We start from the raw sequence: 24,420 nt of genomic DNA on the forward strand, positions 1-24,420 counted from the left end.
TCAATCTACTTTTATACATTTTAGAAAGCCTCTCTGATGTCAGCTACCACCTATACATCACCTTATAAAATTCTCTTTCAAATCATCTTTGTCAAGATCTTCTCTCATCGCTCCAATTTTATTTGTCTGCCTATATTTTGTGCCTATATTTTGTGCTTTTCTTTCTTCATTTCATATTTTAATAGCAGTTTATATATTTTGGCCGTCAAATGGCCATCCCCTGAATGTAGTACATTTTCAGACTCTGATTACAATATTAGTTGATTCTGATTAAGATATCCTTATAAAGGTCTGTTAAAACAAACGGAATCCTATTGCTAGTCCAAATTAGAGGAGACATGAATCAAAGAAACTAAGTAATATTTCTAAAGAAGAAACTAGCAATATTTGTCACCTATTCCTCACCTAAAAACCCTATGAAATTCATGTATGATGACAGGCAACTACAAAGCACATACAACTATATATAAATGTTGATTTATAAAATTACTAATGATGTTTTTGCTATAGATGGGACTAACTAAGATTTAAGTAATTGTGTTATTAATGAAGTACCCTAAGTTCCATTGATTTCAACGGATTGGTTCTAAGAGTCTGGATCCTACTTAGCGAACAATAGAAGTCATCAACACACAATTATACAGCAGGTGAATTCAAAAGAAATGAACAATGTTGTGCAAAGATTGCTTTTCTATATACTGTATATACTCGAGTATAAGCCTAGTTTTCCAGCCCTTTTTTTAAGACTGAAAAAGCCCCCCTTGGCTTATACTCGGGTCAGGGTCCTGGTTGGCTTATATTTGGGTCAGCTTATACTCGAGAATATATGGTACATTTATTATTTTTCTCTATTATTATTGGTATTATTACATTTTATTATTTTTCTCTATTATTGTTGCTACTATTACATTTATTTTACTCTATTTTATTATTCTTATTCTTATTATTATTAATAATACATTTATTATTTCACTCTGATCTTATTATTATTATTGCATTTATTATTTTACTCTATTTATTATTACATGTATTATTTTCCTGTATTTATTATTATTATTACATGTATTATTTTACTGTATTATTATTAAAAGGATACATAAGCACATTTACATTGAAGAAGATGAGAATAATGATTTGATCAGAGTTGGACAGTCTTATCTTAAATTGGAGCTTTATATAAATATTCAAAAACATTTAACCTACTGATGCCTCAATTAATGTAATTTTATTGGTATCTGTTTTTATTTCTGAAATTTACCACCCTTGGCTTATACTGGAGTCAATGTTTTCCCAGTTTTTTGTGGTAAAATTAGGTGCCTCGGCTTATATTCGGGTTGGCTTATACTCAAGTATATATGGTACCTCATACCGAATTAAGCTGTTCATCTGGACTAGTATTATGTTAAAAAAAGCAGCAATGGTTTGAAATCTCTAGTAGATATTTTGTCAGGGCTTTTCATGAAAGATGCAGGGAATGAATTCCGGGGTTTTCCTACATACATTGTGTGTTCTTCACTGTGACAATGTATTAACTCTATCCCTCACCCAAAACAATTGTAATGAAGTCAGCTTACTTGGCTTATTTCTTCAGTTGGTTCATATCGTTTCAATGCAGGATTCTGGGAGACACCATCATCCTTTAATTCTATTACTGAACCTGGAGGCTTGATTTTTGGCAGTAATATTATGTCCCAGGGAACTTCCTCATATCCTCTTTGAAGTGATAATAAGAAATTTAAAAGCAATTATTGCAGCTGATTATTATAGTCGATGGCAGTTAAATAATTTACACAGCCTTTTCCCAAAGACTTACAGAAAAGAATTTGTAATGCCAGCTCTTATGTGTTTGACTACACATATGAGAGGGGGGAAAGGGAAGGGTTTTTGTATCTTTATTTTCAAGAAAAGAAATAAATATGTGTATTAACCAACAAATATGTGTAATACATGCCACAATTTATGCAAATAAATAAACAAGAGATATTTTCATGTACAGTAGAATCTCACTTATCCAAGCCTCGGTTATCCAAGCTTCTGGATAATCCAAGCCATTTTTGTAGTCAATGTTTTAAATATATCATGATATTTTGGTGCTAAATTCATAAATACAGTAATTACAACATAACATTACTGCGTATTGAACTACTTTTTCTGTCAAATGTGTTGTATAACATGATGTTTTGGCGCTTAATTTGTAAAATCATAACCTAATTTGATGTTTAATAGGCTTTAACTTAATCCCTCCTTATTATCCAAGATATTCGCTTATCCAAGCTTCTGCCGGCCCGTTTAGCTTGGATAAGTGAGTACTGTATTTGCAAATATTTGTGACAGTGAGCATCGGCAGGAATAGAAACAGAACATGGAAGCTGACTTTATTTAAGAGAAATAGACACTAACCTTTGGGTTGTTGAGGTATACATATACTTCAGAGCTTTCTCGTCTCTGCTTCTTTCAGAAGAAGGATCTTTTGACTTAATTAAAAACAATATCATATTAATAGCATGCAAGAGACTTCAGAAAGTTGCTGTCTAAATCTGCAAATGTTATGGTCTTGATGCTACAGAATAAATTCAGTGTTATGTCAGTGCACGTAGATGTAACTATTTTTGCAAATGTATATACTATAATGCAATTATTATCCAACAACATTTAGATCTTGGGAAATTGTCTTGGTTCTTCTATAGGAAAACATGAAGGAAGAATATGGGGAAAAGACTGAAAATTTTGCAGGTCTTGGAATTCTGGATATTTTCTTGGCCATATATATCACAAATGAAATTGGATGAATTTTAAGTGTCCTATATAACTATAAAGTCTGGCAATATGGAGCACTCCGGCTTCTCCACGCCACGCGGTGAAACAAAGCAACCTGGGATACTTTCAGTAGTCATGTGAAGAGGTGATAAGAAGCATATTTACAGGATGCTATCACCCAGTACCATAAAAATAAGGAAACATATCTTGAAGGTCCCTCAATTATTGTGCTATGTGTTTGTTTACCTTCTAGTTCATGCTGGTGGATCTTCCAGCCCTTTTGAAACTCATCTTAGCAGCATTTGCTGTAGCCCCAAGGCGCTTGGGGCACCATGTGTTTGGAAGCAGCCTTCCTTAGCCATTTAAGAGTAGAAAATATAAAGGAGTGATGAGATTGGTGCTAAATAGAGATCTGGTTTTAAGTTCATATAGAGGAGATCATGTTAGCTGCACACATGTATGGGAGAGGGATTTTAGGAAAAGAACAATTCTCCTCTGATACAGCCATTTAGTTGATGAACCTTGTAAACTTATAATTTTCAAATTATAATCTTAATATATCTGGAATCCAGTCCCCTTTTTGCAGTACTCTGGGTTTAAAAATGCATCTCATGTTCAGGTCCATGGATTCTAGAAGCTAATGCTTCAGACTGACCGGGTTCCAAGGCAAGTATCTTGGGGACTGAACCAGGTAATCCAGTATTGGGTGGCTACCTGTGCTTGACGGGGTCGCACTCCCCCTGAAGGCGCAGGTCCGCAGTTTGGGGGTCCTCCTGGACTCAGCGCTGACGCTTGATGCTCAGGTGTCGGCGGTGGCCAGGAGGGCCTTTGCACAATTAAATCTCGTGCGCCAACTGCAACCTTACCCCATGAAGTCTGGTCTGGCCATGGTGGTCCATGCCTTAGTTACCTCTAGACTGGACTATAGCAATGCACTCTACGTGGGGCTGCCCTTGAAGACGGCCCAGAAATTCCAACTAGTCCAACGTTCGGCAGCCTTGCTTCTAACTGGAGCTAATTATAGAGAGCGTTCAACCCTCCTGCTTAAGGAGCTCCACTGGCTGCCATTCACCTTCCGGACCCAATTTAAGGTGCAGGTGATCACCTACAAAGCCCTGAACGGTTTGGGACCCTCCTACCTTAGTGATCGCCTTTCCCCCTACGAACCTGCACAATCTCTTCGTTTGTCGGGGAAGGCTCTCCTCTCGCTCCCACCTCCGTCACAAGTGCGGTTGGTGGGGACGAGAGAGAGGGCCTTCTCCCTGGTGGCCCCCTGGCTCTGGAACTCACTCCCCAGGGAAATCAGGAAAGCCCCCACCCTGGTAGCATTCAGAAAGAGCTTGAAAACCTGGCTCTTTACTCAGGCCTTTAGATAAAGGTTGCTCACCCCCATAGCAATCTGTATCTGTGACTATTCTGGTACCGGTTTGCACTTTTTACCTATGTCAACTTGATATAGACACAGGGTCTATTCCCATCCCAATTTGCACCTCCAAGAATTTGCAGCACTTTATCAGTCACCTCGTGTTTACAATATTTATATGGTGCACCTTACCCAGTCTACTTTTACAACCTCTCCGTTTTAATCCATGTTTTTATTAGTTCTTGCCATTTGTTTTTATTGGCTAATGTTTAAATTTTTAAAAATGTGCATGTTTTTGTCTATTGTTGTGTTTTATATTGCTATTGTTTTTATTCGGGCTTGGCCCCATGTAAGCCGCCCTGAGTCCCCTTTGGGGAGATAGAGGCGGGGTATAAAAATAAAGTTATTATTATTATTATTGTCACTGGCTCCATATATAGCAATACTGGCGCATGGGGTGATAGTTTCCCCTTTGCCGACCAATTCTGTATTGCTTTTTAATGCTTTTCAATAAAGACTGATATCTGTCAAAATAATTTGAGAGCTCTTTAGCTCCTCCCTATCTCAAATTGTCTCGTGCTAGAGCAGGATATCTGGAATGGGTTATGTAGGAACTTGCCCCATCATCCTTGATCAAAGCAAGCAGTTTTAGATGCCTCAGAACTACATGGCTTAAATTAGACAATCAGGTTAGATTTCAAGTTCACATCATAATTGGTCCCAGTTACATTATGTGAGTTCTCCCCAAACTTGCTCATCACCCCTAATCAATAGGAATGGGTTTCATATTCCTTGTATCCATGTGCTGCAGAACAGCCAATCAGACTTAAAAAAGACCCTGCAGAGGAATACAATCTTGAGGTAGAAGAAGCCATGTTTGCATACCCAGACAAGTTCTGCAGAGGCAACATAGAGTTACTGAACATCGCTTAAAGCAGTGGTTCTCAACCTGTGGGTCCCCATATATTTTGGCCTTCACCTCCCAGAAAACCTAACAGCTGGTAAACTGGGTTGTTGTATGTTTTTCGGGCTGTATGGCCATGTTCCAGAAGTATTCTCTCCTGAGCAAAGAGGTAAATATATATCTGTGGAAAGTCTAGGGTGAGAAAGGTCAGTGTGAATGTTGTAGTTAATCACCTAAATTAGCATTGAAAAGCGTATCTGCTGTCTTCTTCCTGCTTCTTTGTTTAGAGTCGTTAACTGCCCTTGGTTGATTCATGTCTGGAAATCTTCTGTTTTCAGAGTGTTGCTTTTTATTTACTGTTCTGATTTTTGAGGTTTTTTTAATACTGGTAGCCAGATTTTGTTCATTTTCATGGTTTCCTCCTTTCTGTTGAAGTTGTCCACATGCTTGTGGATTTCAATGGCTTCTCTGCGTAGTCTGACATGATAGTTGTTGGAGTGGTAAAGCATTTCTGTGTTCTCAAATAATATACTGTGTCCAGGTTGGTTCATCAAGCGCTCTGCTATGGCTGATTTCTCTGGTTGAGTGAGTCTGCAGTGCCTTTCATGTTCTTTGACTCGTGTTTGGGCACTGCGTTTGGTGGTCCCTATGTAGACTTGTCCACAGCTGCATGGTATACGGTAGACTCCTGCAGAGGAGAGAGGATCTGGGATTTCTGGTAAACTGGCTGGGATTTCTGGGAGTTGTAGGCCAAAACACCTGGGGACCCACAGATTGAGAACCACTGCCTTAGAGCCTCATAGAATTTTCCATTCTCAGGAAAATAAAACCCAGAATCACAAGTCACTCTTGCCAAGATATAATGATTCTGTTGTCTCTTCTACATCTGTTTCACCTTTGATTTTCCAATCAAGAGAAGCATATCTGTAAAAAGAAAACACTCAGCAATCTGGAATATGGATTCCATTAGCCAGAATTCAGACATTGAGTATGATTAAAGTGATTGAGTATGATTCAGTGGCTATTCCCAAACCTTGGAACTACCTCCCCAAGGAGGGTAGCATGTCCTTATCCTTGTTCTTATTCTGTCAGCAAGTCAAAAACAACTCTATGCTTTTGTCCCCCCGGCTACATGCCTGCTCATAGGCAAGTCTACCTTTCACTGAATATCCATTTATTGTAGTTTTGAAAGAGCTGTTGCTAACATTGTCTCCAGATTCATGGGGGAGATTAAAGTAAAACAGTAAGAAGAGATGGCAATAAGTTGCTCCCACAGGCTGGAGAATGTAGGGTTCACCAAGTGGCAGGTCTGGCTGTGTCTTCTCCGTTGGTGGCAGGGGTTAGAGAAGCCTGTTTTTCCCACTGTTTCACATTTCTCGACACTGAACATCTGGACCTACAACCATGGCATATATTGGGGGCAAAAAAAAAAAAAAATTTGCAAATAAGGTGCTGGTTAGGAAGTCTTGTCGTCGTCTCAGTCATTCAGTCATTTTCGACTCTTCGTGACCTCATGGACCAGTCTACGCCAGAGCTCCCTGTCAGCCGTCACCACCCCCAGTTCCTTCAAGGTCGAACCAGTCACTTCAAGGATACCGTCCATCCACCTCGCCCTTGGTCGTCCTCTCTTCCTTTTTCCTTCCATTTTCCCCAGCATCATGATCTTCTCCAAGCTTTCCTGTCTTCTCATGATGTGGCCAAAATACTTCAACTTTGCCTCTAATATCCTTCCCTCCAGTGAGTAGCCGGGCATTATTTCCTGGAGGATGGACTGGTTGGATCTTCTTGCGGTCCAAGGCACTCTCAGGATTTTCCTCCAGCACTAAAGTTGAAAAGCGTCTATCTTCTTTCGCTCAGCCTTCCTTATGGTCCAACTCTCGCATCCATAAGGTACTATGCGGACCTTCGTTGCCAGGAAGTCTAGGCTGGAGTTTATCTTCAGTCCCACTCGCAACTTCCATGTAACAAAGAACTTGTTCTCTTACATAATACCGTGCTTCCCCAAAAATAAGACAGTGTCTTATATTAATTTTTGCTCCCCAAAGATGCGCTAGGTCTTATTTTCAGGCAATGTCTTGCTTTTCCATGAAGAAGAATTCACATTTATTGTTGAACGAAAAAAATGAACATTTATTATATACTGTACAGTTGTTGTCATCACAAACCAGCATGACCAGACAAACTGTGAATCTATCTAGAATTTCTTGTTACTACCAATATTTCCATCTACAACGCTCTATGGTACGTACATTTACTGATCCTGCATGCTCTAGTGTTCTGTTCGGCGAGCATGCTTCCAAACAAAAACTTTGCTAGGTCTTACTTTCGGGGGAGATCTTATATTTAGCAATTCAGCAAAACCTCTACTAGGTCTTATTTTCTGGGGATGTCTTATTTTAGGGGAAACAGGGTAGTTGTATGGACTGAGATGATTCCAGGTTGGATCTAGGAAAGAGCAAGGAATGCTGTTTCCATGCGGGATGGCAAAGATGCACCAGCAGGAACGTCTGCTTAAAGTACACAAACAGGTTTCACAAAATAGGGACTCAGCTCACCTATTTTTCTGTGGGTTGGGTGAGGGTTCTATCTTTCCCATCTTGTATGTAACATGCAGTTTTTAAAAATGGCCAAGAACATTGTATCTCTCATTCCTGGGATTAGTAAGGCCATGAAGGGAGCCAAGGAAATCTATTTCCAAGGCAGGTGGGTTGTGGCAAATACAGCTTGGCAGTAATTACTTAAGACTAACCAATTGCAAACAACTGAACACATGAACACAAATACCAAGTTACTTTTCTATGATCTTACTATATTCCCCTATGGGGCAGGTGGAGCTTCCTTGGGAACAGGGTGGACAACTAATCTTGGCAGCAAGTAAAAATATCATCTGGTCCCATATGCTGCTCAAAGGTTTGCTATAAGGTTTTAGGTTTTACTATAATGCCAATATTTAAAGTACAAACATAGCATAGACAATTAGAACAATTTTTGACTACAAAAGACAAAAAAGTTGCCTGCATTCATTTTTTATTAATCAGTCCCACTTAGGGCCCTTCCACACAGTCATATAACCTAGGATATCAAGGCAGATAATACACAGTATCTGCTTTGAACTTTGTTATCTGAGTCCACACTGCCATATAATCCAGTTCAATGTGGATTTTATACAGCTGTGTGGAAGGGGCCTTAACTTCATGATGTTCTAACAACATTGTGCTATCTTTTTACTGCCAAAAAAGGGGAAAAAAGAATGACAGACTAATCCTGGAAAGCACGCACTATGATTCACAGACAAAAGAAGAAATAGGTCTTCCTTTATAGAGTATCAGTTATACAGTATTTTATTCTTTTACGATTCTCCTGATTTTTTAGAAAGCAACAAACATAGTAACTCTTATACAAGCCTCCAACACTGAGAGTCACAAACACAAAAAATGTATGCAGGAATTCAGCATTCTAAATCCAAAAATGTCCTCTGATTTGCTCTACCGCATACAACTTTTTCACAATTTTCTTTAATTTTTAATTATTTATTTATTGTATTTTACCCCTCTCTGTCTCACCCCGAAAGAGGACTTGGAGCGACTTCTAGATTGTAATTAATTGTCATTGTAATGTTGTAATATTTCACTGAATAAAGTAAGAATTGAAATTGCTAATGGAATTTATGAAAGAACATGTGTGCGGTATAACATTTGATTGTGTTTTTTAAATTCAGCATCCAAAAATACATTTAAATATCTACAATATTGAAAAATATTTATTTCAGACTAACTTTTAGGTAATTTATTTCAAAATTAACTTTAGATATTATTTCACTAACTCTTGACTTGTACTTATAACATTGTTTAATTATTGCTTTGACAGCCAAACATTTACAATGACACTACTTTTAAAATACATGCAAGGTTTATATAATCAGCAGAATCAATATCAGTAAACAAAATTACCTTAACATCTGGATCTACATGAAATTCAAAGCTATGACTTGAGAAAGAGTCCTTTGTTTTAGGCTGAGCAGGTCTAACTTTTACTGGACTTGTACTTCCTGAAAGAAAGCGTTGAACTTTTTGTGATGTATATATTGCAGCACTCAGATTTTAAGCAAATTTACAGTCTTATATGGTATGTACACATGAAAGAAGAGGATTCCTCCTAAATTACACAAAGTGCTCTTAATAGTGTTACTAGTCATTCATCATATTTGTGGTTTTGTGGATCTACATGAAGTATTGTGCTATAAAATCTGTTTGAAGCTTGAAATTTCGTAGGCATATAAAAATAATCTCTGGTATCAGTAATTCCAATTTCTTCCTATGTCCTGAAATGTTTAGATAGGACTGAATTTGAAATAACTTTGTTTTGTCCTGATTTATTAAAATTACTGAGAAAAATCTTAATGGAAAACTAGGACATCTACCATTTATAGATTGCTGCACGAAAGCCTATTCGACATTGATAGTGAAGATTACATAAGAGAGCTGGTAAGGTACTAAAGAGAACATGCTATTACATCTCATTTTATCATTGATATTCCCCTTCCTCTCTGTTGCTCAAATGGTATGGAAATACTATAAGATAAGTTTTCAGGACTGCATAGAGACGGAAAGCAAAGCTAGTCAAGTGTATCAGTGTACTTCCAAATCACCATGAGTAATGGTCCCAATTGATAAAGAAGGTGTGTGTATGTGGCATAACCTATTTACCTTGAGAGGTGTGAGATGTATAGAAAGAGTTTACCAGCCTTATAAAGGCTCTTCTCAGGTAGTTTGAATACCCGGCTCTTCACACAGGCCTTTGGATAAAGATTGCCCATCCCCATAACAATCATGTTCCATGACCATTTCTGCACCAGTTGCACTTTTTCCTGGTTAATTTGACATTGACTCAGGGTTTCTCCCATCCCAAATTGCTCTCCCACGAATCTGAAGCACTTTATCAGTTACCTCAAGTTTACAACTTTTATAAGGTGCACTTTACCCAGTCTATTATTACAACCTCATTGTTTTTAATTTCATGTTTTATTAAGTCTGTTTTTTATTTCATAGGTTAATGTTTAAATTTTATAATTGTGTATGTTTTTGTCCATTGATGTATTTTATATTTTTATTGTTTTTATCCGGGCTTGGCCCATGTAAGCCGCCCCGAGTCCCCTTTGCGGGAGATGGAGGTGGGGTCAGGACCGGCCTGAGGTAATTTTAAGTATTAAGCAGGGAAAAAAATTGCCCCGCCTCCCGTGCCCTGGCCCCGCCTCCCGTGCCCTGGCCCCGCCTCTCGCGCAGCGTGAGATGCTGGGCGTGGCCGTGTGACGCGGGAGGCGGGGCCCTGCCCAGACGGTGCCCCGCCTCCCACCCCACGCGCCCTGGCCCAGCCAGCCAGGAAGTGGCGGGAAAGTCCTTCCAGGCCGCGGCGACCGCAGCCTGGAAGGACTCCCACTGCAGCCTGGCTGGCTGGGCAAGGCCAGCCGGGCCAGGGCAAGTGGCATGGGAGACGGGGCCAACCCTGGCCCCGCCTCCCGTGCAGCTCACCCTGACCCCGCCTCTCGCGCAGCGGGCTCTTCAGTGGCCTCCATGTTGGGCCAGCCCTGGGCTGGGTATAAATAAACTTATTATTATTATTATTATTATTATTATTATTATTATTATTAGTTCTAAGGCAAAAGATGTGGAAACACTGATTAACCAAATGTTCCCTAAGAATAATAGAAACTCTATTATTTATGGGTTTATGGGCTCTCAGGTTCTATCACCGCTCAATTCAGAATCTCCAGTTAGAGCATTTGAAGACATCTAGGGAAGGGGACTTCAGAACCTCTCTTAAGGCAAATGAGTATGTTTTCCTGTTGTTTTCTCTTCATTAAGTTGCATATGTCCAGCTCCTACAGCCTATGTCGATTATCATTCTTCTTGCCTTTTTCTGAACTCACTCCAACTTGTCTATATCTTTCTCAAAATACCCAGAACTGAATGCAGACCTCCAGATGAAGCCTGACCAGCTGAGAATACAGTGGGAATATTACTTCCTTCGGCATGGAAATTGTTGCACTATTATTGAATGCTGGGATAGCTTTTTGTCTTCTTTGCTGCAGCAAAGGCTCTATTTCTATGGACCTCATCAGACAGTAGGGGAAAAGGAGAAGAAAGCAGGGTAAAGTGGGGGTACCGCAGACTGAACCATCCTCCTTCATTCCCTAGTGTTTTTCACCATCTTCTGGGATGGCCAGCCATCCCACGTCATTTCCCGTCATTTATCATGCTTTCCTCACTTCTTGTTTTCTGCTGTTAGGAGTCAGGTAGCACCTGATTCCTGAAAAGGGAGTCTTCTCTCCATTTTCAGGTGCTGGCAACACAGATCCCCACAGACAACAACTACAAGTGGCCATGTGACATGGGATGGCGTCCATGGGACTCTTTTGCCAGCACCTGAAAACAGAAAAAAGAGGTAGAGAAGACTGCGTCTGATGAGGTCCTGTGTCTTTGTTAGAAACTCTGAAATAATCAAATCAGTATAATATTAATTATGCCTCCTCTCTTTGGGTTCTTGAAACAGCATTTCAACTGCTTTCAAAAGTTTAATCAGGGTTTGTCTATCTTTGATATGATCATGAATTTGTCTAAGATATTATCAAATACTGGGTGTGTATCAAACTCTGCAAATTACATGTCCATGACAAAAAGATTTAGAAAGACCCACCTGACCTTGCTTGTGTGAATGGTATGATTCAATTGTGAGATCCAATCTTTTATCATGATGACAGAAGATGTGGCTATATCTATAATTCCTATCTCTGTTGCCTTTGAACTTCTCCCTGCACAAAACTGTTTAATAAATTTATGCTATTTCATGGTGATATCAGCTTTTTTTTGTGTGCAGATGAGTCTTTTGCAATATTCCCAATCCTGGGATTCAAACCTTTCAAACATTTTAAGCATTTTTAATGTATACTTCTGGTATTTGAACTATTTACACAGAAAGAAACAAAATTCATATGTGTGTGCACACACATATATTTGATTTAGCAGAACTTAGAGAAATTGTGCTGACAATAGTAGTACCAAATAAATTGCAACTTAAACAACCTTCTAGCAGCTGATTCCTTAAGATCAGTGTACAGGAGATAATAACATTTAGAGATTGAGTGGTTAAGCACAACATACTATATAGGAGCAAGTGCCCACATTCACGTATGTAGTAAGATAAATAAAATAATTAACTTATCTATGTGGGAATCATTTGTTGGCAGAGCCGGCCCTAGGTATTTTTCAAGTGTAGGCGAACAGAATTTTGGCGCCCCCCCCCCCCACCAATCACTGAAAAATAAAAGCGTTGGATAAGCAAAAATGTTGGATAATAAGGAAAGATAAAGGAAAAGCCTATTAAACATCAAATTACATTATGATTTTACAAATTAAGCACCAAAACATCATGTTTTACAGCAAATCAATAGAAAAAGCAGTTCAATACATGGTAATGTTATGTAGGAATTACTATATTTGCGAATTTAGCACTAAACATTGAACTGGGATATAGGGCAGTGTGGACTTAGATAACCCAGATAGCCGTCAGTATTAAAAAAAAACTCTAAAATCAGGAAAATAAATAAAGAACAACACTCTGAAAATAGAAGAAATCCAGACAGTAAACAATCAGGGACAGCTAACTCCTCCCAAAAAAAGATTCTCCCAGGCAAGAAGAAGCCAGGCCTTGAAGCCACAGGGCCATTAAATGCTAATCAAGGTGATTAATTACAACATTCACACCTGCTTCAAAGATAAGTTCTTTCTCCCACCCTGGACCTTCTACAGATATATAAACCCCACATACCTAGCTTCCAAGTTCCCACAGACCTCACAATCTCTGAAGGTGGGCTCCCGTGGTGCGAAGGTGGGTCTGCGCCGGCCGGAAAGCCCAGCACGGGCACCGGGAGGCCCAGCGTGGCCGCCAGAAGGCCCAAAAGAGAAGGAGATGGAGAGTGGTGCCCTCCTCCCAGGACGATGGCGCCCCTGGGACGATGGCGCCACAGGCAAGTGCCTAGTTCGCCTTATGGTTGGACCGCCTCTGTTTGTTGGCCAGGTGGAATAGCAGGGAATAGCATCGCTGCTTCAAAGCCTGGCTGCTTGCTACCTAGGGGAATCTTTGGTTGGTCAGCTTCAACAGTACAGAGTAGTGTCGCTGCTTCAAAGCCTGGCCGCCTTATACCAAGGTTAATACTTTGTTGGTCTGGTCACCACCACGAGACCTGCAATCCAGTTTACATGCTAGAAATATGGCTGAATAGAATAACCTTTGCTCGCTTGTAAAGGAATGGTAGTTGCATGACATTTTGCATAAGATGTAGTTTATCCTTTTTATTTTGTTTAGGTATGACACTTGTATTAAAATTTCATCTTAATTTATTCCACTGGAAAATATAGAAAGGACAACATAATGCAATTTACCTCCAATTTTGGCCCTTAAACAACTATCTGGGACTGCTCTGCTGTTCCATCTTTGATCCTGGCTTATGTATTCTAATAGCAATGAGGTACTTTTCTTGGCAATCTGGTCTTTCTGGTGGGGGGCAGGTGTTTCCTGAGGTGGTTGCACATCTTTGCCACTACTCTGTAGTTCAATGTTTTTCCTACGTGGGATTTGCTTATCTGCTTCAGCTTCAGCCGCTGGACTTAAAAATCCAGAGAAAGAGCTTAATTCTGGCTCGTCTTCCCGGTGTGGAGCTAATATGTAGCTTTTATCTTCAGGTGGTATAAAAGGATTGGATTTTAGAAAAGCACTGCTGCACTTCTCGGTGAAGCTGGGAAACAAATGTCGGTCTTCAGGCCCCCTCACAAAAGGCATATACATTCTCTTTAGCAGACGTTCATACTGATTCTTATGCACTTTGTGAAGTGAATCAGAGTGAAGACTTGAGTGCTTAAAAGGACTGAACTGCCTTGTAGTGACATGAGAAGCCATCATTATTGTTGTTGTTTCCAATTAGAGGTAAAGTCTTTAGTTATTTTCTGATAGTATCAATCACTTCTCATTAAAAAAAAACAACAGATTTTTCAGTGAAAAGCACCCAAACACAATTTCTTGTACATTTAAAAACAATAACGACAAGAAAATAGCAAACCAAGAGCACAATGAAGTTGCTAAATGAGCAAAGAGTTTCTTTGTTGCTTAGTGACAACAGAACATGAGCACACAATGAAACTTTTAGTACTTCATAGTGACTTGGATCTAGCCGACAGTTCCTAGCGCAAGCCAATGCATGAGCCATCCACGCAAAAAGGCTATTCTGAGAAAGAATTGCGCGGCCGAAGCGCTCTTTCATCGTGTTGCCATAGCGACAAACATTTCCGCTTCAACGGCCATTCGCTGGGGACTGAGCGGCTCGCTACTGCGCATGCGTGCCAGAGATGGGTTCGGAGGGGAACAGCGGGGCGCTTCAGAGTCTCCGCGGCAACGTTCTGCTTCGCTTTATTCCGCTCTGTAGCCTTGGCTTCGCCATTGTGACGGGAGGCTTGGAATCGGCGGGACGAGGCCTTTGTCCTGTCCGGGGAATTCGCGGGGAAGCGGGAAGCGAAGGGGGCGGGCGCGGGAGCCGGCCCGGCGGCGTGTGCGGGAGAGTGGGCATGTGGTGCCGGGGCCGTGAAAGGCATGCCGGGTCCTCCCGCGCCCTCTGCGGTCCCGCGCTGCTTCTGGTGCTGGTGTTTCAGGGCCTCCCCTCAGGTAAAGGCCACACCGCCGCTGCTCCACCTTCCTTCAGCCGGGAATGCGTCCCGCGCTTTCTGAATAAGTCCTATGGCCCTGGACGTGTTGGGCTGTTAGCAGGGCTCTGATACCAATGCGGTTAGGTCTCAGGCACGCTCAAAGGGCGGCCCTCCAGCTGTTTGGGTCTCCACCTCCCAGAAGCCCCGCTAGCTTGTTCAATGGTCAGAAATTCTGGATGTTGGAGTCCCAAACAGCTGGAGGGCCGCCCTTTGAGGGTGCCTGGGGCCTCTTCCACACAGCTGAATAAAATCCAGCATGATCTGCTTTGAACTGGAATATATGGCAGGGTGGATTCAGATAACCCAGTTCAAAACAGATATTGTGGGATTTTCTGCCTTGACATTCTGGGTTATATGGCTGGGTGGAAGGGCCCTGGGTCAGGTTAGGTAGAAGAGGGGATTTCAGTAGGCCTTGCTGGTCACTTGTCAGAATTCTATTCTTAGACATCCTTTAAAGGTATTATTATTATGTTATATCCTGCCAGTGGTTCACAATTAAAAGTACAGTAGAGTCTCACTTATCCAACATAAACGGGCTGGCAGAACGTTGGATAAGCAAATATGTTGGATAATAAGGAGAGATTAAGAAAAATCCTATTAAACATCAAAATAGGTTATGATTTTACAAATTAAGCACCAAAACATCATGTTATACAACAAATTTGACAGAAAAGTAGTTCATTACACATTAATGCTATGTAGTAATTACTGTATTTACGAATTTAGCACCAAAATATCACAATGCATTGAAAACATTGACTACAAAAATACGTTGGATAATCCAGAACGTTGGATAAGTGAGAATCAACTGTATTATAACATAACTTAAAATATACAATATACAAATATTAAAACAGTATGAAACATTAATATTAAAAACAATTCTGGAACTATCAAAGCTTATAAAACCACCACATCCCCTGATTTAAACACCTGCCAGAATAGAAAGATTTTACCCAGCCGCTGGAAGGACAGCAGGGAGGGGGGCATTCTGGCTTCCCTGTCCAGGAAGTTCCAGAATTGGGCAGCCACAGAGAAGGAAGGCCTGCTCTCGTTCCCACCAACTGAACGATGGAAGTGGGGCCGAGATAAAGGCCTCTTCTGAAGATCTCTGGGCTCAGGCTGGTTCATACAAGGGGATGCGATCAGTCAAATAGCCTGGACCTGAACTATCTAGGGCAGGTAGAGGAAAACTTTTTTTTTGCTTTAGAGCCGGGCCAGGAGGGAGGGGGGGCAGGCATGGGTCATTCTTAGGTTGTCCTTACAGCATAAGGACAGGCTGCTTGTCCCATCCTTATGCTGGGAGGAAGGCAGGACACGTGGTCCTCAGGCTGTCCTCTTGTCAGAATGCTGGGAGGAGGTGCAGCACTTTGAATTGTGCCCGGAAACAGACTGGCAGTCAGTGGAGCTGCTGCAATAGGAAGATTGTCCGCTCCCTATAGCCAACCCCAGTGAGCAACCTGACTGCAGCTCTTTGGACCAGCAGAAGTTTCTGAGCACTCTTCAGAGGCAGCCCCACGTTGAGCATGTTACAGTAATCCATGCAGGATGTAACTAAGGTGTATACCACCATGGCCAAATCTGGCTTCTCAAGGAATGGGTGCAGTTGGTGCAAGTTTTAATTGTGCAAAGGCCCTCCTGGCCACCTCTGACACCTGGGCTTCCAGGTTCAGAGCCCAGTCCAGGAAGACCCCGAAACTGTGGACCTGTGTCTTCAGGGGGAGTATAACCCATCCAGCACAGGCTGGATCCCTGTTTCCTGACCTGCCTTCTAACTGGCCAGGAGCACCTCTTGTCTTGTCTGGATTAAGTTTCGATTTGTTTGCCCTCATCCAGTCCGTTTCTGATGACAGGCACTGGTTTAGGATCAGGACAGATTCCTTAGCTTTAGGTGGGAAAGAGTAGTAGAGTTGGGTGTCATAGGTGGCACCGAACTCCAAAACTTTCATGTATATGTTAAACAGCATGGGGGATAAAATGGAACCCTGAGGAACCACACAGGACAAGAGCCAGGGGTTCGAACAAGAGTTCCCCAGCACCACCTTTTGAGTACGGCCCTCCAGGAAGAATCAGAGCCACTGTAAAACAGTGCCTCCCAGTCCCATCCCATTTAGATGACCCTGAAGGTACAGGAGCCCTCTCCATTTTTCGCTTTGTCATGCTCAGGCAAGATCTCTGGCATACTTACACGCTTTGTAGCTAAGCACTAGTAATCAATTTTTAAAAGAAAACCAAAAATACAACCCTTCCCTTTTCCTGCTTATTTTCCATCTCTTTGTGTGTAAAATATACTTAGCACACCATTCACTGTTGGACAGTTGGAGGAGGCTCCTGGATGTGTAATGGTTATATCAGGTCCGCAAATGTTTAAAGCCAGGGGCCAGTTTTTTTTATTATTATTATTATTATTATTATTATTATTATTATTATTATTATATTATTTATGCCCCAGTTTATCTACCCCAAAGGGGACTTAGGCCCCTTTCATACATCTGCATAATGTGGATAATCCCACATTATCCGCTTTGTATAGTTATTTGGCAGTGTGGACTCAGATAATCCAGTTCACAGCTGATATTCTGTATTATCTTCCTTGATATTCTGGGTTATATTGCTGTGTGGAAGGACCCTCAAAGCGGCTTAACATAAAAGTGTCAGCATAGGCATTTAAAATATACAAATATACGAACATTAAAAGAAGATTAAATATAAACTATTTTTAAAATTCCCAGTTAAAAGTCATTAAAACAAATTCAAAGTTAAAAACAACAGCACCCCCTGAATTGATCTTAAGAACATTCATCTTTAAAAGGACAACAAGGAGGGGGCCATTCTGGCTTCCTTGGGCAGGGAGTTCCAGAGTTGAGGGGCAACCTCTGAAAAGGCTGTATGTGCTATATTTCTCCCAGAAATAAAACCCATGATGTCTCACAAAATCATTTGAAAAGCAAGTATAATTCAAAGCATAACATTATGTTATTAAAACAAAATTAAACATGTTATGTTTTGATGATAAGTTGGAATATAATGTGTTGAAATCAGTTTAGAAGTAAATTCATTAATAATTAAAAAATGCAAAGCACCCCATTTTATGCAGTTTCCTTCACAGCTAATCAATAGCTAATACACTGGTAGAGTTCTATACACAGACAATTCATGGTGCAAATGTGAGCAATGTTAGCACTGAAGGATCAGATGCAATTGAATGTGATCAGTCAGATATCAACCTGCATTGCTGAAGGGACTACATCACATAGAACAGGGGTCCTCAAACTTTTTAAGCAGAGGGCCAATTCACGGTCCCTCAGACTGTTGGGGGACTGGACTATATTCTGGGGAAAAAACAAATTCCTGTGCACACTACAAATTTCTTATTTGTAGTTCAAAAAATGAAAGAAAAATACAATATTTAAAATGAATAACCATTTTAACCAACATAAATGTAGCAGTATTTCAGTGGGAAGTGTGGGTCTGCTTTAGGTGTTGGGATAGTCAAGTTAAATAGGATTGTTGCTGTTGTATGCCTTCAAGTCATTTCAGACTTAGGGCAACCCTAAGTCTAAAGTTTAGGGTGGTGGCCATGAAAGTGATCTTGGAGGTCTTCATCTGGCCCACGGACCTTAGTTAGGGCATCCCTGGGTTATATATATCCAATGATACAACTGAACTACATGTGATCAGAGGTGAAAGGAGAGTCCGAAGTTATCCAGTCCATGTTGTAGGAACATGGGACTTGGAAAGGATGAATTGAGGCAAACTAGTCATTGTAATATAAGAAATGGAACATAAAAACTGCACTACTTGGGCTGAGGGAGCTAAAGTGGACCGGAATGGAAAAACTTTGATCAAATTATTCTCTGTCTTACTCAAGAAATGAAAATCTCAGAAGAAACAGCATGGCATAGATAGGTAGAATGTAGCAAAATCTGGGGATATAATATGAAGTGTGGCTGAAAAACATAAACAGACCCAAAAAGCTGTGTCTGGGCTAAGCAGAAGATGTGCAATAATGATGACACTTAATTGTATGAATTTAACTAAGGTATTGTTTGTAAATATATTGGAAATATAACTTTAAAAAGAATGAATTAAAAAAATAGGATTTCAGGCAGTCTTGCATGATTATATTAACAGCCTTGCAATAACCATTTTATCCTGAGCCAGATGGCTATTCACCAGGATTTGTACTACAGTGTTCCCTCACTTATCGCGGTGGTTATGTTTCACGACCACCTGCAAGAAGTGAAAATCCGGGAAGTAGGGACACTATATTTATTTCAATATTTATACCTTATTTTAGTAGTTAGGTGGTATCTATCTATTTCTGTTATCTGTGTTTGTCTATATGGCACTGAATGTTTGCCATGTGTATGTGCATTGTGATCCACCCTGAGTCCCCTTTGGGGTGAGAAGGGTGGAATATAAGTACTGTAAATAAATAAATATAATACATTAGGTGGCCTTTCTCTCCTTCGCAAGCCTGTTTTGCACTGTAGTTGTTTTAGTTTGGTGAGGCGGGCAGCACTTTGGCAGAGAAGGCTGTAAACCTGCAACTCCCAGGCCAGTGAAGCCTTCCCGGAAGAGGGGGCGGGGCGAGAGCGCATGTGTGAGTGGGAGGCACCGCTGCGGCCTAATCCTCTATGAGTTGCTTTGTGTTGTTTAATTGGTTAGTTTGATTGATAGATACAACTTTTGATTAGATAGCATTAAGGTCCAAGGCATTCTGAGAGTGCCTTAGACCACAAAAAAAACCTGCGAAACAGCAAGGGAGCGAAAAGCGAACCACGAGGGAACACTGTATTCCCTTTCTTTGGATAAGATAATGCAAACTTATTGACAGCCGCAGAATACACATGTCCGCTACTGGACCTGGAAGGCATCACCTCTCCCTAGTTAAATTATTACAGAAAGAATCCCCTTATGCCATCAAGGGTCCCCAGAGGCAATCTTGCAAGATAACACAATTTGACTGCTCAATGCCATGGAATAACAGGAGCTGCAGTTTTGCAACCTCTTCTCTGTCAAATAGTGCCACAATGTAGATGCATCCTGTGTGTGTTTTTTGCTACTCAGCCCAGGAGATACTTTTTTTCTTTACAACTAGGATTCACCAAAAGCCATTTGCTATTTTCAAAAAGTCTCCTTGGATCTAAAAACACTGCATGAAGAGACTAGAAAATTGCAACCACACACAAGAGAGTCTTTCTAAAAATTTTAAATATGTAAGATGTTATGTGGTTTTGAGGATGTATTCTAGAGTCCCTGGAGACTGCACTTTACTTGCCCTTGCACTAAAGTTTATACAGGGGACGGGCCTTTATCCCATGGAGACATCCAAGTCAGACATGGAATTGCAGATTTGACCCTGTGGAAAGAAGTTGTATCCCTCACTTTTCATGGTTTCTAATTTGTCAAAACCTTTCTCATCTGCATATTAGGTAATATTCAGCATTCAGTATTTAGAGCTGGATCTAAATATAGTGGAAGTACTGGTGCTGCCTTCATTTCTAATGCCTCAGGCATGACTAGCTTAGGGAATGGGAGCTCTCATCTAAATCTAGATCAAGGCAAGATAGCAAGGACATGGTTGCTGTTTGCTTGCTTTTTTATCCCAACCATAACTGGGAATTGCTTATCACTTCTCTACTCTTTTATAAACCTGTTAAAGTTAAAGTGGATTGATGTCTGGAAGAAATTTGAGTGCTGTTCAAAAAGAGGGAAAACAAGTATTCAAGGAAAACAAATATTTAGTAATTGAGGGAGTATCAATATATTCTCTAATCTGAAATCTGATTTGTTTCTGTAATCTATTTTAATAGCTACTAATAAAATATATATTAATGTCTACATGAAGCTACTGGGGGAGATAATCTGGAGTGTTGGAGTTCAATGCCATTTGTATGCAAATGACGTCCAACTCTATCACTCCTTTCCTGAACAGGTGCTTGGCAGCTGCGATGGTCTGGATGAGGGCAAACAAATTGAAATTGAATCCAGACAAGATGGAGGTACTCCTGGTCAGTTGAAAGGCCGAACAGGGTATAGGGTTATAGTCTGTGCTGGATGGGGTTGCACTCCCCCTGAAGACACAGGTTCACAGCTTGGGAGTTCTGAATTCATCACTGAGCCTGGAACCCCAGGTTTCGGCGGTGGCTAGGTGAGCAGTCACACAATTAAGACTTCTTCACCAGCTGCACCCGTACCTTGAGACGCCAGGTGTGGCCACGGTGGTCCACGCTTTTGTTACATCTCAAATAGACTACTGAAACGTGCTCTATGTGGGCCTGCCTTTGAAGACTGGAAGCTCTAAGTAGTCCAGCGGGCAGCAGCCAGATTCGTCACTGGAGCAACGTACAGGGAGCACACAAGCCCCGTTACGTCAGCTCCACTGGCTGCCAGTTTGCTACCGGGCTCAATTCAAAGTGCTGGTTTTGACCAATAAAGCCCTAAAGGGTTCTGGCCCAACATACCTGTCCTAACATACATCCCTCTAGGAGCCAGTTTGAGCGTTAAGATCTGGTGGGGAGGCCCTGCTCTTAGTCCCGCCCCCTTTGCAAGTGCGATTGGTGGGGACGAGAGAGCCTTCTCAGTGGTGGCCCCTTGGCTATGGAGCTCCCTCCCCAGTGACATCATGCTGGCCCCCAGGAAAAAGTTAAATACCTATCTTTGTATACAGGCATTTGGGGAGTAGTGTAATATGGAATCCCACCTGAATAATGACTATGGGACTGGAACTATGTATTTTAATCTGTTTTATTGCATTTATATGTTTTAACTCTTTTTATAGCTCAATATGTTATATTGTTTACTTATGTATAATGTGACATTGAATTTTGCCATACTTTGTTTGCCACTCTGAGTTTCCTCCGTAGTGACAAGAGCAGGGTAGATATATAGTAAATAAATAAATAAATATTGGAGAGCTCCATCTTATGTTTTTGCATACTGCATTTTTTCTTAGTCAGGAATGTTAAATTCCTGACTAAGAAATGGGCCCCCATATCTGTAGGATTTGGCTCCAGAACTATTTGTGGGTACGAAAATGCAGATGATCATGACCCTTATTATTAAATGGCAGATACATTAATACACACATTTATATTTGGCTGGATTCACATTGCCGCCATATAGGGTGTGATGATCCACAATGGAATTTGTGAATCCAGAAGGCTTATTGTCCTGAATGGGTGAGAAAAAAGATCAACAGGTTTGGTATGCTTCAAACAGATTTTCCATTTTCACATATTTTTCAGTTTTGATGTTAAAAATAAAAATTCAATTTTTACATGCCTAGACTAATAAAATTGTTCATTGGCATAAACAAAACAATGTAATTTGCATCTGATCATAATAGTTGCTTTAGAAACACACAACCAGATTTATCTCCATAATTCCTAGAATCACTGCCCAAATAATGGGTATGTTTTTTAAATGTTTTAAAGAAGTTATAGACTACAGTCCTGTATGATTGGAGGGTGAAGCAGCAGTGTGTGCATTGTTATTTTCTAATTTTGTTCCAGTTATGTGCTCATGTGGATCCATATGCAAGTCTATATATTTTCCCCAGTTACACTTTTGATATTTCTAAAAAGCTTTTATTTTTATGCCAGCTGTTCTTTTTCTTATGTTTTGATAGTTTATTCCTCTATCCATCAAGATCCTAATGGATTGAAAGTAGTAGGATCGACCAATTTGCCAGGTATTAAATTAAGTTATTAAATTAATTGAGGCTAATCACCTTTTGGAATTGTGGGTCAATCTTCAAACTGTCAAATCATGATTGTAAAATGACATGTTACATGCAGAGTTCATAGCTCCTTCTTGCAACAGACCAGGAAGTCATTGTGTACATGATATCCAAAGTTGTGGTTAATGCATTCAAAATTAGCCAGAATGTGAAGCCATGTTGTAAAATGAGTTTTGAATTCTTGCTTGTTGGGAAGCCACTAAACATAGTTCTTAGGCTGCACACAATAGGAAACTGTTATTGACTACAACTTCCTAGCTTGCTCAGTCACTTGCATGCAAAGCAGAAACAAGGGGCACATCTACACTGACTACTTAGGTCAGTTTTAAATTGGCATAGAAAGTGGTTTCAGTGTACGGGTGATTAGATTAGATTAATAATACTGGAACTGGTGAGAGCAGTGGTTCTCAACCTGTGGGTCCCCAGATGTTTTGGCCTTTAACTCCCAGAAATCCTAACAGAGGAACTGGCTGGGATTTCTGGGAGTTGTAGGCCAAAACATCTGGGGACCCACAGGTTGAGGGTGGTGTTTACACATACTATAGAGGCTGCCCTGTAACCACAGTATCTTCAGCTTGACAGCAGTGAAGAATGCAGGATATTTTCCAACTCCCCGTCCCCCTGGAATGCACATGTGTAGATCAGTAGACAGATTTGGACATCCACACAGAGATTTGTGTTCTGTGGATAAAGGTAAAGATATAAAGATTGTCTCACAAAGAAATTAATATGTAAAAAGAAAACAATCCTCGTGTTGGTGGTGGGAATTGTAAATGTTTTGTATGTCTATGGTATGTATTTTTTGTGTTTTAAAAAATAAAAATGTATATTAAAAAAAGGATAGATTCTGTAGTATTGTTCTTACATTGAATTTGTATGTAAGTCGGAACAGGTACAGTTTTTAAGTGCAACCCCAAATGCTGTCCAAAGTCTCTAGACAAAGGGTTCCAGATTTCATGCAAAAACTGTATTCTGTGACGGTTCCTGGAACAGATCCTTTGTGTAATATGTGGGCCTATGGCATTTCATTTTTCTTAATGAATACTTGGACACATATCCAGCCGGCTCCTTACAAGTGGCAATAATCATGTAGTCTTGTAAAGGCAATTTGTGTGTATGTGTAAGAGAAGAAAAAGTGTCTGCACAGATAATGTGATGTGAATGAGGGGGTGAGGATTCAAAATATCACCCAGTTGATCCCGAGGATTCATTTTCAAAGCATTTTTTTTCTGTTTGAAGTTTTACATTATATGTATTGGCATAGTATTTGTGATGTATGTAAGATTACCATCAATAAAATAATGACTCTATATTTTTCAGTCAAAGTGTATGTCAGATTGAATCACAACAGTCCACGTATTCTATGTGTTACAAATCGTCTGAGAAATTTAGAAATGATTGATCCAATATTTCAGTGGCATGGACCAGGAGGTCATCTGGTTACAGGTATTTTTTAAATTCCATCTTAGATAGGAATTGTATTTTTAAAAAGCTAAATCAAGACAGGCAAGTAATTGATTTGTAATGATCTTGGTTTTCAAAATATTTTATTTATTTACTTTTTCATTCTTCTTAGGGTTACAACTTAAAGGCCAGAAAATGTTGATAACATATTTAATTACAGTGAAATATTTTCTGATTGCACTTGTATTTGAACTGAATTGTAAAGAGGCATGATCAAGCCCCCCCCCCAGAAAATGCCAGCATACACACACACCTCTACCCTTACCATGCTATGTAAACAAAAGGAAGAATTTGGAATGTATATTACTGTTTTTAATTAAACAAAACTTTCATTTCAGCCAAACTTCAAATTGATTAGTTTTAAACATAACTTAGTATGCATAGCAATCTCTTATATATGATTAGTTTTAAATAATCCACCTCCCACCCTCAG

At 40.3% G+C, this 24,420-nt stretch overlaps 2 protein-coding genes across 3 annotated transcripts in view; one reads left to right on the top strand and one right to left on the bottom strand.

Annotated features, from left to right (window-relative positions):
* Positions 1 to 14,442, bottom strand: part of spmip7 (sperm microtubule inner protein 7) — a 36,032-nt gene extending 21,590 nt beyond the window's left edge. Inside the window, exons 1-4 of the mRNA XM_062958217.1 lie at positions 13,463 to 14,442; positions 8,975 to 9,072; positions 2,401 to 2,474; positions 1,575 to 1,713 (exon numbers count right to left, since the gene is read on the bottom strand). Coding sequence (XP_062814287.1) covers positions 1,575 to 1,713; positions 2,401 to 2,474; positions 8,975 to 9,072; positions 13,463 to 13,979 — 828 coding nt within the window. The 5' untranslated portion in view covers positions 13,980 to 14,442. The remainder of the gene's footprint in view (positions 1 to 1,574; positions 1,714 to 2,400; positions 2,475 to 8,974; positions 9,073 to 13,462) is intronic.
* zpbp (zona pellucida binding protein) overlaps positions 14,392 to 24,420 on the top strand; it is a 39,877-nt gene continuing 29,848 nt past the window's right edge. Inside the window, exons 1-3 of one of the 2 annotated variants that reach the window (XM_062958219.1) lie at positions 14,392 to 14,735; positions 22,413 to 22,475; positions 23,844 to 23,969. In XM_062958219.1, the coding sequence (XP_062814289.1) occupies positions 14,423 to 14,735; positions 22,413 to 22,475; positions 23,844 to 23,969 (502 nt within the window). In that variant the 5' untranslated portion in view covers positions 14,392 to 14,422. The remainder of the gene's footprint in view (positions 14,736 to 22,412; positions 22,476 to 23,843; positions 23,970 to 24,420) is intronic. The other variant, XM_062958218.1, reaches the window with a different exon arrangement.

Source organism: Anolis carolinensis, chromosome 6 (assembly GCF_035594765.1).
Source record: "Anolis carolinensis isolate JA03-04 chromosome 6, rAnoCar3.1.pri, whole genome shotgun sequence".
In the NCBI taxonomy this organism is placed as follows: Eukaryota; Metazoa; Chordata; class Lepidosauria; order Squamata; family Dactyloidae; genus Anolis; species Anolis carolinensis.